The sequence below is a fragment of the Saccoglossus kowalevskii genome, chromosome 7 (genome assembly GCF_978046115.1).
Source record: "Saccoglossus kowalevskii chromosome 7, keSacKowa6.1, whole genome shotgun sequence".
Classification (NCBI taxonomy): Eukaryota; Metazoa; Hemichordata; class Enteropneusta; family Harrimaniidae; genus Saccoglossus; species Saccoglossus kowalevskii.
The window spans coordinates 21,690,732-21,710,054 of NC_140647.1; the positions used below are offsets into that span (position 1 = coordinate 21,690,732).

The 19,323-nt window shown below is 33.7% G+C and overlaps 1 protein-coding gene across 3 annotated transcripts in view; it reads left to right on the plus strand.

The window, feature by feature from the left end:
• The window catches only part of LOC102806964 (sorting nexin-13-like), a 60,926-nt gene that overhangs the window by 13,179 nt on the left and 28,424 nt on the right, over positions 1-19,323 (plus strand). For all 3 annotated transcript variants that reach the window (XM_085501298.1, XM_085501297.1, XM_078013047.2), the window contains exons 2-4: positions 11,890-12,002; positions 15,831-15,936; positions 16,264-16,353. In XM_085501298.1, coding sequence (XP_085357424.1) covers positions 11,890-12,002; positions 15,831-15,936; positions 16,264-16,353 — 309 coding nt within the window. The remainder of the gene's footprint in view (positions 1-11,889; positions 12,003-15,830; positions 15,937-16,263; positions 16,354-19,323) is intronic.

Here is a 19,323-nt window from a genome sequence, read left to right on the forward strand (position 1 = left end):
AACTAATTTTGGAAAATGGTAGCCCCAGGAGAAGATTTGATGGTTGGTTTGCCTTGGCTATTGTTGATTTTGATTCCTCTGGTATATGATACATGTACATGTAAATACAGTAATCTATATCAATATGTCAATGAACTAAATGAATTGGTGTATAGATTTTCTATGATTTAATATGTCTCTTGTTACATGTACACAAAGAACTCTGCGATCAAAATGTCATTTTGTATAATCTGAGTTCAGTCAAACCCATGTTACTGTTGATATACGTGTAGTATCCATACAGTTACAATATACATTGTACATTAGCTTCTCTTCCCTCAGGGTATTAACTTTATATCGTGGTTTATAATGAAGACTGTAATTGTAAAAGCTAATACGTGTGTATGATTATTTGTGTGATTATTGTACCCTGCTTAGATCAACTTTGTTTAAATATTTTGTACAGTGTTTAAAAAAAAAAAAACAGGAAAGAAAAATGTTGCATAATTTGTAGACAACAGCTGGTTTTATTCGTGGTTACTGTATGTGAGTCATTACTGTGATGTCATTTGGTTGATGTGTTCTCAATCTCAGATTATATATTCACACGCAATTGAAATCTAATTTATTAGTTATAATAAAATGTATGAAATTTTTATTTTCATTTTTTGTCTGCATTGTACTTTGTGTAATAATGGATAACACATTGGCAATTATTACATGATATTCAGGACTGGATATGCACAAATAAAAAAAATGCAACAAAGGGAAAAATATACTACAGAAAGTGGTACAATGGTTTGTTTGCACATCTAAGACACTTGTATAAAATAAAGTACATGTTAAACGTTCAAGCAATCAAAATCTGAAAAAAAAAAATATGTTCAATTCTGAATTTTTTAAGATGAAACATTCTTGTAGCATTACTTGTTCAAATGATTTGTCTAAATTATGAGTACTGTTACTGTTAATTCACATACAGTTTTAATTGAATGTCCGCATTGACCTCAAGCACTGCCGAGTTATTGTATGTTCAGTTATCAATATTTGGCCTCCATGTCATTTCAATTGACCAATGAGAATGCGGCTTCACATGTCATTGTAAAAATTAATAATAATAATCTCAACCAAAGTGACCCAATGTAATGTTTCTCACGATATACAAATAAGTTTCTTTAGTTGCAAAAATAATCAGGTCTTTTACGCTGTCTGTGGTTTGCTCTGAAAAGAATTATGCAAAAACATACACTTAATATGTACCTCTATTTAGATTGAACTTGGTATATACGTTAGACATTATGCGATGCACTTCATTTTGTTTTGCAGATGGAATTCAAAATGGGCAACTGGCAGCGATTTAGTTTTAATGAATGCTGTATAGAGCCATATATTTGACTTGGCTGATCATGTTTAAACTTGACACATACATCATAAACAAATGCATGTGAGTATTAATGTGAAATGATTTATTTCACACCAATATGCACATGCATTTGTTTCATGACCCAATTGAAAATGACAAAATCATGTCATTATCAAGTCAGATACTAATTCAAAATGGCTGACTGGTCTTAGTTTTGTTTACTGTTGTATGACAGACAATGTGTCATGTCAGTGTCAATATTATTAGGGTTGCATGTTTGTTTAACATGCAAATTTTAAACTGATGTGGTGTAGAAACACCTGTTGAGTTTATATAACATTTTTTCAGTTCTATTCAGACTGGCTTATTTTTATTGCACAACCATCAACATCCATGGGATGAAATTAAAATACAACGTATTTGAAAAACAACTACCGGTATCCCTTGACAATATTGTGTATAGCTGGCAAACAGGTGCTGATTACAGTTGTCAATTCAACTGCAGGAAGGGAATTTTATGTTTTTTATAAGCATTTGTTTGTACACGTAGCCTTGTTTGCAGTTTGAACACATCGCCTGTTGGGGCCATTAAATAACATTGGCTGTCCATGGAGGCTTTCAGCAGGCAATGTTTTAGTAGCACTTACATAAATATCAGAGGTGTGTCTATGGTCAAAAAAAGGTCATATTTTAATAATCCAGCACACAATAAATGTAATATTTGGTTTAAGGTAGAGATGCAGTTTACCTGACAGGTATTTTAATTAGTTAATTAGGAAACCAAGATGACCTCCCTTGTCCACAAAACTATATATTTTCGGAAAGCTTATTGTATGAATTTTAAAATTGTGTTAGTATTTTTTTTCATGGACACTGTAGTTTGAATTATGCACAAAAATGTGCATTTTTGGTCAAAAAAGATTTAAAAAAAATTAAACCATGCTTCTGTTTCCTGTCGAAATTGGTTTATGGGTATATCTGTTTACTATGAAGAAAGTGCCGTCTTGAAAACTGTCTACCAGTTGTCAATTTTGCAGGGCAGCAGCTCAAATTTCACTACTTCAAGTTTATGCATAAATTAACACCCAGGCTAGTTGTCTGCACGATTGTTGTAACACTGTTCAACCAAAAACAATGCCCCAACAGCATTTTGAAGATAAATACATTGTCAAATTTGTGAAAATTTCAAAACAAAAGGTCAAAGCGTCTAGGAGCTACCCCGGTATATTTTTGACTCCCATGTGCGAAGCACAAAATGGGAGTTTTTGCAGTTAGTGTGTCTGTATGTGTGTATGTGTATGTGTGTATGTGTGTATGTGTGTGTGTATGTGTATGTGTGTATGTGTGTCCGACTGTTCCACTGCTATCTCAAGAACCATACATCGGTTTTTGATGAAACTTGGTGCATAGATGCTCTGGGCCAATGCGCAGATTTGATTAGGTTTTGGTAAAAATCCATGCTCGTTAATTACCTAATTTGCATGATAATTAGCTAATTTTTAGCTGTTCTATGACTGTTCCACTGATATCTAAAGAACCACTCATTGGATTTTGATGAAACTTGGTACATAGATGCTCTGAACATATGCGCAGATTTGATTAATTTTTGGTAAAAATCTGTGCATATTAATTACCTAATTTGCATGATAATTAGCTATTTTTTAGTGGTTCCATGACTGTTCCACTGATATCTAAACAACCACTCATTGGATTTTGATGAAACTTGGTACATAGATGCTCTGAACTAATGCTAGGTTTTGATTAGTTTTTGGTAATAATCCGTGGATATTAATTACCTAATTTGCATAATGATTAGTCAATTTTCGGTTTTTCCACTGATATCTCAAGTACTAATCATCACATTTCAATGAAACATGGTACATAGATGTCATACGACACTGCACAGACCTGATAGTTTTTATGGTAATATCAGTACATATTAATTACCTAATTTGCATAATTAATTAATTTTCAGCATTTGATATAAGTAGTTAGCATTACATTTCAATGAAACTTGGTACTTACATACTCAAGGACTATGCAGAGATTGATTGTTTTCGATAAATATTTGTGCATATTAATCACCTAATTTGCATAATTAGTTAATTTTTAGCTTTTCCACGGGTATCTCAAGTACTAATCATCGCATTTCAATGAAACTTGGTACATAGATCCTTTAGGACTATGCAGAGACCTGATTAGTTTTAGGGTAAATAATTGTGCATATTAATTACCTAATTTGCATAATTAATTTTCAGCTTTTCTACTGATATCTAAAGTACTAATCATCACATTTCAATGAATCTAGAATTATGCAGACCCAATTAGTTTCCAGTAAATATTTGTGCATATTAATCACCTAATTTGCATAATTAACCAACTTTCACACTGATATCTCAGGTACTATACATCACATATCAATGAATGTACATGGATGCTGTAGGACAATAGACAGACCTGAAGAATTGTGGGTTAAAATCTGTACATATTAATTACCTAATTTGCATAATTAACCAATTTTAAGCTTTCACACTGATATCTAAAGTACCGTAAAAACTCCAAAATTTCGACTGGTTTTAAATAATTGGTGTTAGAAATGTGACGTGTTTTTAGAGTCAAAATTAAGGTGCATTTTCGGACGGTCGAATTTTTCAGAATAGAAATCAGCAAATGAAAAAAATGGGGATAGACAGTGTGCTTCATTAGTTTTTAAAAAATGCAATGTCCGTCAATTGACGTAAACTTCCTCATGTTTCACGGTAAAAGCAAAGGTCGTGGCCGAGTTGTAACTCAAAATCTAAACAAAGTCATCAATCAGTGAGTATTATGACAAGCAAAACAAAACATCAAGACGCGGAGAAGAGGTCAGCACAAAACTAATAGGTCAAAAGACAAAGCTGTCTCGCACTACCTGGGAAAACTTGCGAATGTTCGAAGTACAGGTACCCATTGGACAAAAGATACATGGAAGTTTAGCAAACTATCTTCCCGACCCAGTGCAATGTATCCGGTTAGAATCAAAGCTCACGTGTCCCTTATTTGAGGGACCAAATTCTGCCGTAAATTCGCCCTTGGATTAAAAAATAAAATGGGATTTAAGAAAATAAAATGGGACTTTTAAGGTGTATTTTGGCGTCATTTTTCGGACATTTCAATCAATCCTGCCGGCTAAAATATAGTAAGTTTTATCGTAGTCATTGACGTCTGTCTATTCAAGAGTACACGTGTATGATTTTTATCGTGACTAGCGTGAGCGGGTAAGCTTCCTTTCGAGAATGAGCTGTTATCACTGTGAACAATGTTAAATTATTCTTCAGATGACCAGTTTATTTTTTAAAAACAACAAATTTTTTTATTTAAAAAAAATCATGCCGTTTTCGCATCAAAATCCAAGCCAAAATATCGTACTACAACATCAATCTCTTCCGCATTGCGTTCAATAACATTAACATATTTAAATAAGCTATGGTAATTTGAACACGTTGGCATCATCCAGCTTTTTGATTGGTTAATTAGCGATTTGATCTATTTGACCTAAGAGAACATGGCGGATATCTTACAGCATCAAACGTTTATACGAGACCGGAATCATTCGCTTACGATGAAACTAAGTTGACTTTTATTTGTATTTCATAACCATTCAACAAATTTATTTTGTGTACATTATTATAATCACTACTGAGTACAGTAATAATCAACAATTCAGAAACGCAGCATGCCGAGATTTTTGTGTTCGTTTTTATTTGAAACTTCGTTTATTTAGAATATATTTTCGTTACCAATAAAATAAAAATCTCTCAGTCAATCAGAAACCCGGATTCATGCCTTCGAGGAAGGTCCCGTTTGAATGCTCACATCGGTTTTTTTTTCGTTTGGGGGAAAACTAAAACTGGTCGAAATTTTCGAATAAAAATGAGTCGGCAATTTTTAGTGGAGTCGAAAATTTGGAGGTAAATAAAACACCGAAACCTGGCAAATAAATAGGCGTTCGAATTTTTAGAGGGGTCGAAATTTTGGAGTTTTCATGGTACTAATTATTCCATTTCAATGAAACTTAGTACAAAGATGCTCTAGAACAATGTACAAACCTAATTAGTTTGGGGTAAAAATCTGTTCCTATTAATTCCCTAATAAGCATAATAATTCATAATTTTTTGGTTCTAATCACATTTCAATTAAATTTGGAGACATATATTTTCTGTTACATTGCGCAGACCTCATTAGTTTTACACTCAAATCTGGTCATATTAATTTTCTGATTTGCATAATTAGTTTTCAGCTAAGTAATTTCGAATTATATTTAATGTGTTTCCAAGACTCTCAGCACATGGGAGTTCTTTCTAAGCTTTCTTTGATTTTAAAGTTCTGGAATGTGCACAAAAAAGAAGCTGAGATAATGATAATTTGCATAACAATTCACTCAGTAAGAAGTTTGCTAAGCTCATAATTAAAATGGCTGTAACAGTTCCAAATTTAAATGTATTATCGTTTTGTTAAAAGTTAAATATAGTGCATAATATGGAGATCCCGTCATTTCTTTTTTTCACCATGTTTCTTTTTGATTATTTATGTACAGCCTTGCTAAATCTTGCTAAGCATTCAAAAGAGAAAATGTTTGCACCTGTTATCTATATTTTAAAATCGTTTTTTTTTAGTATGTTCCACTATTCACAATTCTACAAAATTTTAATAGTCTATAGCCAAGACTGTTTGGATAATAAAAACCAAAAAAAAAAAATTCACTCCCAAGTGTCCATGAACCTGCATCTCTACCTTAAGTGCACTTGTGTTGGAGACGCGATTCTAATAAAGCAAATACAGTATATTTCTTTTCACAATTGTAACAAATAAGTTGCTATTATAATGAATGTAAAAAATATGTAAATATACTCTATGCACCTTTACATGTAAGTAGACAGTATGATTTATTGCTGGAACAGATGCCACAATGCTCTTACAATAATAATTACATATGCTGGCTTATTGATTTTTTCATCCAACCCAAATACATTTAGCTTTATGTTTTTAATGAAGTGTATAATGTGAAATTCTTGTTTAGGCTGAATTAAGATATCAAGTGTCAATTGCCTCTAAACTGTAAGTCGTTCATTAATAATTGAATGCATATATACTGTGAAATATGACTTATTTCAACCATAGATACACTTCTGTAACTTACATACATGTACAGGTAATCATATGCACATACAGGGCTTGAAATTTACAGTAGCAAGTACCAACTTTTGTATTTCAAGTTACTATTTTTTTTAAATTAGTATAGAAATTTACGAAAAACAAAAAAAATTGATTTCACATAAATCTGTATGTATTTAAAGCTAATGGTGTCTTAAACACAAATTTTGCAATACAACATTTATTCATTCATGTTCATACTTCCTTGCATTGCTACTTATTATATCCTGATGGGCTGCCTAATATTACTACAGTGTAGATGATAACCAACTTATAAAATTAGTAGCTCAGTAGGCTTCTTTTGCTAATTTTGAGCCCTTGTTTTGTTAGTCCCCGTTCGAACGCAGTCCGAAAACGAGAACTTATGTTTTGACCTTCGTGCGTGCGTGTGTGTGTGTGCGTGTGTACCTGTATCTTAGAAATGCCTGGCCAAATCAAAATCAAACTTTACACATACATCATACATGATATTATACATATGCACGTCGATTTGTTTCATGATCTAATTCAAGATGGCCAAATGGCGGCCACTTTTGTGCTAAAAAATCATCAAAATCAAGCATTTGGCTGATTTTGTTTTAATTAATGCTGTTCCAGAGCAATATCTCTCAATATGGACAAGTACTCGTTTGACGATCAGATGCAAATGTCAATCATTTTTAAGTTAAACAATTATCATAATCATATTCCTGACATAGTTATATTCCAGCTATATTAATACATGGAACTATAAACCCCAGGAAGAACAACCACTTCGTTTCCTTTGAACTATGATAGTTGCCGCGATGTCGAATGTTTATTTTGACTGTTTATTTTGTCGCATTAAAAAATAAGCCGATTTACGCAAATGAACGTTTATCTCCGACTATCGGTCATTTTCGGAGTCAATCGGACGACTCCGGGAGATCACGTGACCGAGTTGTTCCGGTTATAGCATAAAAAAACAATGGCGCCAAGACAAAAACACTGATAAATGATCGACATTCAACGGGAAAAAAAAACACATTGCCACTTCTGGCGATCGAAGGGAAACACGGAATTAGTCGGGATATCTCAACAACAAACAGCTCACCAAACCCCATGTTTCGCAAACTTTCGCAACCTTATTTTTTCGAGGGTTGAAAAAAACAAGAAGTAATCTAAAAACGACATTAAAAATTATGAAAACTCGCTAAAACTCCGACCCGTTGCATGATTTCCGGTACACTGAAGGTCACCCTGCAGACCGACTTGTTTGCGCATGCGTAGTGAACGAAATATTTTACTGCGCAGATATGAAATTTTTTTTTCAAGTTTTCCGTTTCCAGCAAAGCGGTTGAAACGGGCGTATCGGCGGCAACTAACATGGAGTATGACTAATGTCGTGGAAACAAAAGCAAAAGCACTGTAAGATAAACTAAGACAAAGGTTTTTTTAATCCTCTTAGTTTCGTTGTTCTTCCTGGGGTTTATAGTTCCATGATTAATATAAACAAAACTATGTATCTTCAATTTGATAATTAAGAAAAACTGTGCCATACATGGCTTGTTTACTTTATTGTTATCACTGGAAACTATCCTGTCATGACAACTGGTATCCAGATAATTCCTGCTATGAAGCAAACATGTTAACCACTGTTAGTGTTCCAGCTTCAGTTGTGTACTATCAACTTTTAATTGTAAGGATCAAGGTTGCCCTTCAAAGTTTATAAAATGTTTGTAAAGTATGAAAAACATATTTTTTTTTCATACACAAATAATTGAATTTTTATCATCTTGTCTCTCCATACCTGGATTACAATGTCTGTCATCCGGCACCTTCATTGTCGCCAGCATTGTCATGAGCTTTTCTTGTGGGTGCGAAAGCTCCAATAATATTCAGCCAATCTATATCAAATTAATATATGGTTAAAGTCTGTAGTTATAGTTGCACTGTATAGATTTTGGAGTTGATCTTTCAAAAATTGTGTTTTTGGTATATAGATTTTAAGACCTTAGGTTTGCAAATGAAAGAAACTTTTTTTTACTTTTATTTATTTAAATTTTTTTCATTTGTTTTAACTTCAGTGTTTAACATTTTCACTGAATTTATCGTCAAAAAACAGTTCTGGTATTAACTAGGGCTAAACCAATCTGCAAAATAAGGAGGGTGTGTGTTCATTATTTCTAGGAATTTAACTAATCGAATTGGCTTTATTGGGAAATTTTGTTGAAATTCATATTTCAGTAAGTATTAAAATTACCAATAGTGTTAACTTTGTTAGTATGAGGGTCAGATCATTCAATAATTTTGTATATAATGCACACTGTACATTACACCTGCTTTTAAATTCTTTTAAATTGTTTCTTTAAAGGGTCATTTCTAATTAATATCAAACTTTTATACATGCATATGGTTAATTAATCTGTATGCATAGATGACCTTCCCCATTCTATGCTATGATCTTTCAACCCTATGCAGTGATCTTCTCTACACTTTTTAGTGCATCTCTCCGTCTTATGCTGTGATCTGCCTCATTTATGTAATGATATCCCCACCCTATGATATGATTATTGTTCACTCGACACATGTATTGTATGTGATAACCCACTTTATTGGTTTAGGCAATGCTTTCGCAATTGTTACAATGAGCACTAAAATAAACTGATTATGAGAATTGCTATCTCTCAATTCATTTCACTTGGAACATTGCAATATCCTTTAGATGAATTCTTAGCAGACTTTGCATTCAACCGATGAAAACTTGCTTATCAAAAGTGGCTGTTTGAATTGGAAATTAAATTGTACGCTTCAGGTAAAATAACAATTTATTGTGTTCAGGTCTAGATCACACATATGTGTACATACGATTAAAACAATTCATCATTTTAATATTTCATGCAATTCTTTCGCTCAAAAACTGTTTGAAAACAGTTTTCACAGAGAAACATCTTACACAAAATTGATTGTTCACAGATCATCATCTGCAATGTGATTAAAAAAGCAGGGTTAGTCCACAGTTGTAATTTGAATTTGGATGACGATGCCCAGCCCCATGTTATTCAGACATATTTACAGCCATAAATATTTGTTATCAACATAGCGCTTAGAGGAAATAGCGAAAAATTAGAAAAACATAATGTGTATGAGTTTTACCACCCAATATTCCTTAGTGGAAATCATTGTGTCCAGGAACATTATTTTGGGATTAAATTGCTAAATCGAGGCAAACACTGCTATAAAAAATGGGAATATTGCAATGTTCCAAGGGAAATCGATAGAGAGGTAGCAGTTTTCATGATCTGTTCAATTTGGTGCCCGCTGTAAAGGTCAGAGGAATTATGTGAATTCGTCATCATATTTTCACACAGGCATGTGTTCTGTTTATTTTCACCTACCAGTATATATTTGTAAACACTGCAGATTTGATATTTTACTAAATACTCTTATTTTTGCAAATTTAAAATTGTTTACTTCTAACCTAGTAACTAAAACTATTGCAAGGTCATAATTAAAAAAACAAAATATTTCAGTTCTTGTAATTGTAATTACTTCAGAGAGTCTTTTTTTATTTGTTCCTATTCGACTTATGTATGGATTCTGTTTGTATAGAGACAATACATAATGATATACAATGTACATTTGCAACTGGGGTGATTATTGTCTAAAAAAGACTTCCTGTTTTTCAGATGTACTTTCACTGATATTGTTTGAATTTTATCCAAAAGCAAGACAAAATGGATTATTCTTATATCAAATTTATCTGACAGGTTGTCATTTTCATACAAAAAACCTCAAATCATAAAATTTCAACATGTCATCCACCAGCAATCAATTTGGTTTTGTACTTTCTTTTTTCTCTGACATTCTTTAATTTCGATTGTTGGCATCAATGACGGAGATTCATATTTTATAATATCACATGGTGGTGTATGTTATGGTTGACAGTCAATCAGTTGTAAATTAATTTAAGTTGTTCTAAACACAGAACCACTGAAAAATTAGTAGTGACAGTTTCTGCTGTTGCCAATGTTTGTGGTTCATCTGAGGTTTAAAATATGATGAAAAACACGGGTGTGAAACCAGCTCTCTTCTTTGGGAGTACAGTATCACCTAATGTATTTGGTGTCACTATCAGGTGATAAACCCAGCATTACCTCACATGGCCCACATACATATATAGATCTACAATGTGAATCACAGCTTTGAATTGAAGCATGGGTTACAACAGGCTGTTAGTATGACTCATTCCAGGACAGACTGGTTCTAATGTTTGCGTTCTCTGTAATCCATGTTGTCTACAGCCGATATGTAGTTCAATTGAACCCCAGACCAAGAGATAGAGGACAATTATGCAAATACCAACAAAAGCTGATGGACTACATGTATGTAACTACCAGTTCCCAAAATGTGTTGCTTATCTAGGCCACCCATGCTATCGAATAATTTTTTTGGCTTAGACTTTGTTGAGCATATTAATGATTGTCCGTTGTTGCCTATCGTCCACGTCAACTTTTCGTTTTTTTGACTCCTTCTTGAAAACCACAGGTCTGCTTTGATACTTGGTTTATGGGTGTATATGTACCGTGGGTAGACCTCTCTTAGATTTGTTCATTTTGTGATGATATCTTTAATTCTCTAATTTTGATAAATATTTTTTTTTCATTTTTGGACTTCTTCTTGAAAACCTGATTGCTTTGATATTATACATAATAGGCACAGGTGGACCAATCTCTGATTTGTTTATTTCATTTCATTATGATATCTTTAATTCTCTAATTAAAATGTGCTTTGCTAATAGCATTGCTAGTTGCATCTCAGCCGACAAGTTTGGAGTAGCTATTTACTGTAATGTTTCAAGCTGAAATGTTCATATGTGGTTCCTTTCGTTTCTGTTTACTGGTACTTACCTTCCCAAGATGCACATGCCACTCTTTGTAATCATGTACAAGTACTCGTACAAGGTGTGTATGGTTTTAGGACTGAAAAAAAAGATGCAGAGCCTTCAGGTGATACATATAGTTAATGCGGCAGAGATGATTTGCATTGTACATATGTTTACTGGTTGTCAAGCTCTCACACATATGCCATCTTGCACCTAAGGCATCAAAGGCAATTGTCTAGATGCCTTGGTAATCTTCAAAGAATACTGATTCTTTATTCACTTGCATGTAACATGTGTGTGTGTTCAGTATATGCAATTTTTGGTTTATTTTTGCTTCTAAGTAGAGATGCACTTTTAGTAAAGCAAATATGGTAATCCATGCATTATTAGTACCCCTTTATGTTAACTGAAGCAATTTTATCAAATTTTGCCTTGCCTGTTGTACTCTGAAATTCAAGCCCTGAATGACTATTTACAGGAGTTTAATCGTAACATTTTTTATATTTTTCAGGATGAGGTGAAGACATATGGCTGGGGTATACTTACTGTCATCTTATTTTTTACAACCTTTGGTTTGTTTGCTCCAGTTTATCTGATACTTTATTTGACGATATTCCTAATTACGTGAGTATTTTTTATATTTTTTACACGATTCTCATAGTTCATTACATGCATATTTATCTGAAAGATCACTCACTGCAAAAGATCGCTCATTGGTGATGTTTCAGCACCTGGGTGATCTTTTGGTAGAAAAATAATGTTGTAGTGAAATAATTGTTTTTTCAAAAGCGTGAATTATAATGCAATTCGGCATCAACAGGTTTATTGAGAATTTCATGCACTCAATGAATGACAGTGTTGGTTTGATGGAGTATTGTAGAAAGTAGGCAATTCTGACAAAAATGTACCCTGTGATATACAAGTTAAGATGAACATGTTATGTAATGCCAATAGGATAATTCAGATGCAATCTGAATTCAAAATAACACACTGATTGTTCAATCTGCTGAGCTTTTACTGACACATGCAAGGTGAAGCAGCTATCCAATGAACGACATGAATTCATGCATCAGGTTATTCATGGCATCCTTACATATAGTGGCGATAGAACTTTCAACAACATGGCACTGAAGTCATTCAAGCTGTCAGAGCAATGCTTTCTAATTCTATTCTTGTTGACTGGGGAAATGTTCTGATCTTTATTCATTTCCTTAAATAAAGCATGTTTTATTCTTTGCCTTTCTTTGTTGTTTGTAAAAAAAGTTTGAAGTTCGTCTTTGATGTGTTGCGATCTCTGGTAGGATCAGGATCATGATGTCACATTAACAACCACTTTTTTTCTAAATTGCTTGAATGTGACAGTAATGCTATTGCTATGTTTTGATAAAATGTTAGAGCACAAATTAAAAATATACAAATTTTAATCTTTTTTCAACACATCAAATAAAATATGTTACCAAGAGTTCAATAAGATTGACAATCATTTTTAACTCTAAATGATCATTTTCATTGACTACCGTAAAAACTCGATTAATTCGCGGTCCCTATTAATTCGTGCACCCATTTTATTTTTGAACGCTAATTGTTAAATGTATCCTTTTAATTTGCGGCGTTCAAAAACATGTTTAAAATTGTATCCTATTAATTCGCGGGCCAGAAAAAAGTGGATAGTTCAGAATATATTGCATGAAGACATTAAAAATATACATTTTGTTTGAGTTTTTATGTTATCAGTACTTGGTGTAGCCATGGTGTAGTCGCAATCCCGGACAATCTCCGTCATCATAGCCTTTCAGTAAGCTCAGACCACTAGATTTGACCTGCAAAAAAAATCACTTCCCCACGACACTACAGATGTTGGGCAAGTTTATTGCTTACTCGATAAATATCCATCGGTCAGCACATCGATTGCGAATTTCCGTGATGGAAAGCTTAGTACAGGGCTTTTCGTCGCTAGTTCACAGGGTTGCATCGACGTAACCGCCCTATGGTGCGTAAATTGACGTCTTTGTTTGGTCGGGCGATTGACCTCGTGTCACATTTTCATTATACCGGATTCGGTAAAAACACAGAGTTAAGCAGTCATATACGTTCTATAAATCTAACCTTGCACACATAATCTTGTACTGACGTGTTTTTTGTCCAAAAAAGACGTTCCCTTTCATTTAACCCCCAGTTAACTCTTCGCGTTCATGGTATTTTTGAGAGTTGAAAGATTTTTTGAACAAATGACAAGTAACTATATTGATTTGCGTCAAGCTGGGTGGCCCGAATTTAAATATCAGTGCATGAACTCTGGTGGTCATTGCCCAATGCCGCACGTAATTCAAACGAATGTTTATTAGAGTTCAGTCAAAATGTACGTTAATAATGCGATTGAAGTTTAATTTAATTTGACGTATGATATGTTTATGTTTGCATAATTATTACGAATGCAACGCATTATCAAGTCGGTGATATTGAAATATTCACAGACCCAATACCCCGGGTCAGTGCCCTAACAATAGTAAAAAAAAAACTAATTATCATAGCATGAAAGCAATACGTTACGAAGTTGAAATATTCAGAGCCGGTACAATATTGTAAACAAGTTTGCGTAATTAGAAAAGCAGTGCACTAAGTAAACGACGTTGATATATTCAAAGCCAGTACAGAGTTGGATACAGTACTGTCGGATATAATAATAATTTTATAGGCGCGGGGCACGAAAGAAAAAGGTTGCTAAGGTAACGCGCCAGTTCAGTGCGTGACTTGGAGTCAAACTTCGGTCAACACACACTTGATGTCAGCATCGCCGCGCAGCAAGTTTCGCAAAGAAGTACTTGAAGTTCAATTGCATCCCAAAATGATGTCGCTGATCACTCAGTTGTCGCAGTGTGTGTTGTGTCATGTCCATGATGCACCCCGTTTCGACTTTGGCTTGCTTTTCCTTCTTAGTGCATGTTCTTGTTCACGTAAAATGTGACCTCTCACCAATGAATTTATACTTTGCATGATTATATTTGGTCAACGCGAAACATTATTTTTTCTAAACATTTTCTGAGACCATTTTTATCAACGCGGGGTTATTTTTCCAGACAAGATGGGCTTTGTAATATCTGCCATAACATCGCCCGGGCGATCTTTTGGTCCACATTTTACTTTAAAAAAATCGAATCCTCCATAAGATCGCCCAGAGTGGGGTATCAGCCGCATCCGGTAGATGAAAGTGCTTGACAAAAAAAAACAATCATGTAAGCAATGAACACATGGCTACAAAAATGCAATCAACGGGGCAGGAGACCACCTTATCCGAAGCAACACTGAAATAGCAGAAATCATTGCCGATCTGCTTTTAAACGACGACGACGAAGATGGTGATTGGTTTGACGGCTTCACTGCCGACAACCTGTCGAACAATTAATAATTTGTGTCTGACGGTACTGCCAGTGGCAGTGCAGCCAGACGGCTACTTTGTAGCCACGTGTTCATTGTTTGTTTGTGTACAGAGTGACCTTTGCCATTTCACTGTTCCATTTCAAGTGTAACATGGTGCGTGGTTCTTGATGCAGTGCGTGTTCTCTGCCCCGACTATACGCCATGAATGTCGCTAGCCACGAGTCTCAGAGGCACTAAAACAATGTCCTGTCATCGTGTTCATTGGAAAACAAAACAAATCACTAATAAATTTGTGAAAACAGCTCCTTTTTGAATCGATCTAAAAGTACTCTTTTAATTCGCACACCAAAAACCAATAATTTCCGTTTTTACGCTATTAATTCGGGCACTTGAAAAAATAATTATTTTTACTACCGCGAATTAATCGAGTTTTTACGATACAGTACATTGTTATATACAATGTCATTGACCTTATGGAACTATACATGTACTTGTATACAAATCACATAGAAACTCAAGGGATGATATTAACAAGAATTATGGAGATTTTGTACATCACCCTTATGTATCAGTATTCTTAGAGTAACTCCTGTGAGGATTGCTATGCATTATAAATTAATGTCATTTTATATTTGCAGTACGTACAGCTGTGAATTACAAGTGTATTACACTAATTAAATTTCATTTTGCATAAAAACATAAACACAGATGTACTTGTAATTTATCATATGTTGTCACAGTCAATACCTAGGGGGCTGCTGGTGTTCAGTCAGTGTGTCTGCATACACGCACATGTTGATCTACTGCAAAGATCAAATTAAAAAAAAGATATAATAAGGATAGCTGTATGTAACAGTTTTTATATTTATCCGCTTTGGGTAGACTTTCCATTGTAAAATAGGAGTGGATTGAGATTAAACATGATTCCCTGGTGTTTGTAGTTGTACTTTATACACATAAAGTATCTAACTATTCAAGACTTTGATGAGTAATTTGTTATTAGAATAACAATCACATGAACATTTCAATGATACACACACTTCACGTTTTTTTTCCCGATTCTACAAATTTTAGGTGTGTTTTGGTAGCTTATAAACAAGGTTGTTATTTATCAGAGAAAACTTTACATCTAACCACAGATGACTGGCACTTACCTAAAACCAAACACGGAATACAGAAGGTAAATATTGCCCCCCCCCCCTCTCCGTCCTGTTGACGAAGAATGTAGCTATATTGTATGTAGCTAGAGAAGCATTCAAAACAGCTGACTGCATGTTTGTGTATTACTGATGTTGAAACTACAGTAATAGTATATGATTGTATGTTGCTGAAGCACATTAAATGAAGTGCCATAAAAACATTGAAAACATATTTGATAATGTTGTTTTAGGTGTTATAGCAGAATTTATGCGTAATCTGTATGTAATAAATATATTACGGTACTATTATATTTAGTGAATGTCAATTGCTACTTTTCTAATGTCCCTCCCTGTATTTGTATTTCTAGTTGATAGATCAAGTTAAAAAAAAAGAACCCAAATATAAAATTGACAAAAGATTAACTGGAGCCTTCATCATAGATGAACCATTACAAGAGGTAAGTCTATGTTTTCATTCATTTTTCTGTGACTTTTGGTTTACATAAACACCATTGTTATACGACTGACAGCAAAAAAAAAATAGAATTCATCTGTCATGCAGACATATTTGAGAGTCTTGTCAGCGCCTTCAAATGTGTTGTCACTTCCATGTACCGGTACATGTAGATCCGAGAAGTCTGATTCATAATTAAAACGTCCGTCCCATTTTAAATTGTTACATTATCTGAGGAAAACAGCGCGTAACTTCATCCAATAATATTATCCAGAAAAAGGCATTTTTCAAAATTTTAATTGCAGCAGATCATAAAACAGGTTATCAGACATCTGGGCATGCAAGTTTTATTTTTCACCAGCTTGACTAGTTACCAATCTCAGGCACTAATTTCAAACACTGATATATATACCGAGTATATATATATATATTGTATATAGTGCTAGTTGTGTGTGTTATTCATTATTTGCATGTTTTAAGATACATTATATGTTTTTATGCGAATTTCAGTGAAAAAAAATCAAGACCATTTTTTTTTCCCTCAAAAAAAATCATAAAAATGAATACCAGTGCAAAGATACTAAATATCGTTGTTAGTTAATTTTGTTACCTCTGATATTTATTGATACCTATAATTATTTAGAGCTCATATGACAGAATGTATGTATAAAATACTAGTATTAAATATGACAGATGAGACTCAGAGACTAAATTGCATTTGTATTGGCATACATACATGTACATATATAATAACATTATGACTATAATTGGCCCGTGTGTACTGTTCTCTGTCTCTCAGTATCTGCTGACTGGATTCACATGAACATGTCATTCTGAACATCAGACAGGCTCATCTAAACTTGTATCATGCATGGCAGGTTACTGATGCATGTCATTGCTCTCGGCACTTACTAATTGCACATGTCTTTGCCTTGCTATCATGGACACTACAGTGTTATTCATTTCAAATGTAATTATGCATAGTAGAATGCTTGAAGAAGAAAGAAATCAAACATTATTGTTAATGCAGCTTTAATAGAGGCTTGTATATTAAGTTATGTGTAGAAAAAACAACACGAATAAATAAATTTCAAGATAAAAATTAGCTGAATTAGGTAAAAATCAAAGATTCTTTGGTGGTTTTGACAATCTGTTCAAATGTGTGAAGACATGATTGAATTTTGGTGATTCACACACATTGATAGTTCACCCAGCTTGCTAGCTATATAGTTATCGTCTGACAACCAGACTCCATATATGGTAATGATCTCCCAATAAGAACACACTTTCAATTATCTGCAACGTTTAGTAATTTACATTCAATATTTGACAATAGTCTAATTGTTGAACTAAAATAATGCCATGATATTACATATTGTACGTAATTTTTTTTCTGATGTAAAGTGACGTAATGACATAAGTGGTAATACTCTAACATGGTGTACTTTTCCTAGATGTTGCAGCATATTTCTCTTTGAAAACCAAGTGCATTTTCAGATACATGATATATGCATGCAGACAGGGCAATACCCCAGCTGGGATTGTCTCATACACATGTACTCACATTGTTTCCTGCAAAACATACATTTGCATGTCACAATCAAATCAATACTAATTGTCATTTATATTCCTTAATTAATGGTTCAAATATAATCTTTTACTGGTATTGATCCATGCAATGAATTGAAATAACTGTGTGGTATTCAGTACATTTTGTTGGACGAGAATTGGTATTCTAACCATTTGATTGTGAAAAGATGAATTGTGTTCTATCACATCATTGAAAGTTGGTCTCTGTTAAGATCAAATCCAAGATGGCCTACTGACAATGATCTTGTTTTACCAAGATAGTAATTTTTTGTTTTTTTCTGTACAATTTGGTTTGTATCTCAAATTTTTGTTATCAATAAAAATAGGCAGGTTGAAAGGCTGACTTTGCTGCATTAACACTCCAAATATGAAAATTCAGAATGATACTAACCAGTTAGAATATATAACAAGAAAATAAAAAGTGATCATCTATAAAAATGAAATAATAAGACGCCTTGGGTTTGTAATGATTTTCCATTGTTCAAGCAAATGACAAAAAAGGTTTGTTGAAATTCAGGGTATTATTTTTAGTCCCCGTTCGGACGAAGTCCGAAAACGGGGACTTGTAATTCGGTCTCTGTGCGTCCGATTCCGTTCATTCTTTGCATGTGCCTTGTACCTTATTTGGGACATATGCACATGCAGTGGTTTAGCGATTCAATTCAAAATGGCCGACTGGCAGCCATCTTGTTGTTTGAAAATGTTGTATTTTGGACATGCTTTGTCAGTTGTCATTCAAACTTGATACATAGATTATACATGTTAGGATACATATCCATGACAATTTATTTCGCAATTAGATCAAAGATGGTCGACTGGCAGGCATCTTGTTTTTTTGTTTTTTATGCAGTATCTTGGACGTGCTCTGTCAGTTTTCTTTCAAATTTGGCACATACATGTACTTTATACATGTTAGGATGCATGTCCATGACAATTTGTTTCAAAATCTGGTCAAAGATGGCCGATTGACATATTTAAATATATCGTTACATAAAGAATGCTTTTCCAAAATAAGTTCATTGATGGCTGCCATGTTCGAAAATGAACTAGCAAATAGCTGATATCATTATCATTATTTTTCAGGAGTCAAAATTAAATAAAATTACCTGGTTGTCCAGTGGTACAACCACTCTGAGAAACTGGTTGTCCACATGAAAACATAGTTGTTCAATTAGAAGGCTTGTTTTGTGTTTGACGTTTGAATGTCAAAGCCAACTGTTGTCACCTTTCACAAAATAATAATCCTGAATAATTGGTGGTGTCTGCGTCATCATTCAAAGCATAGAACTGAACAATGATAGCTCTGTGATCTAAATCATGTCAGGATCCAGCTTTTCAAAACCACTCAGAAGATGAATATTTTTTTCAACAAAATATGATCGTA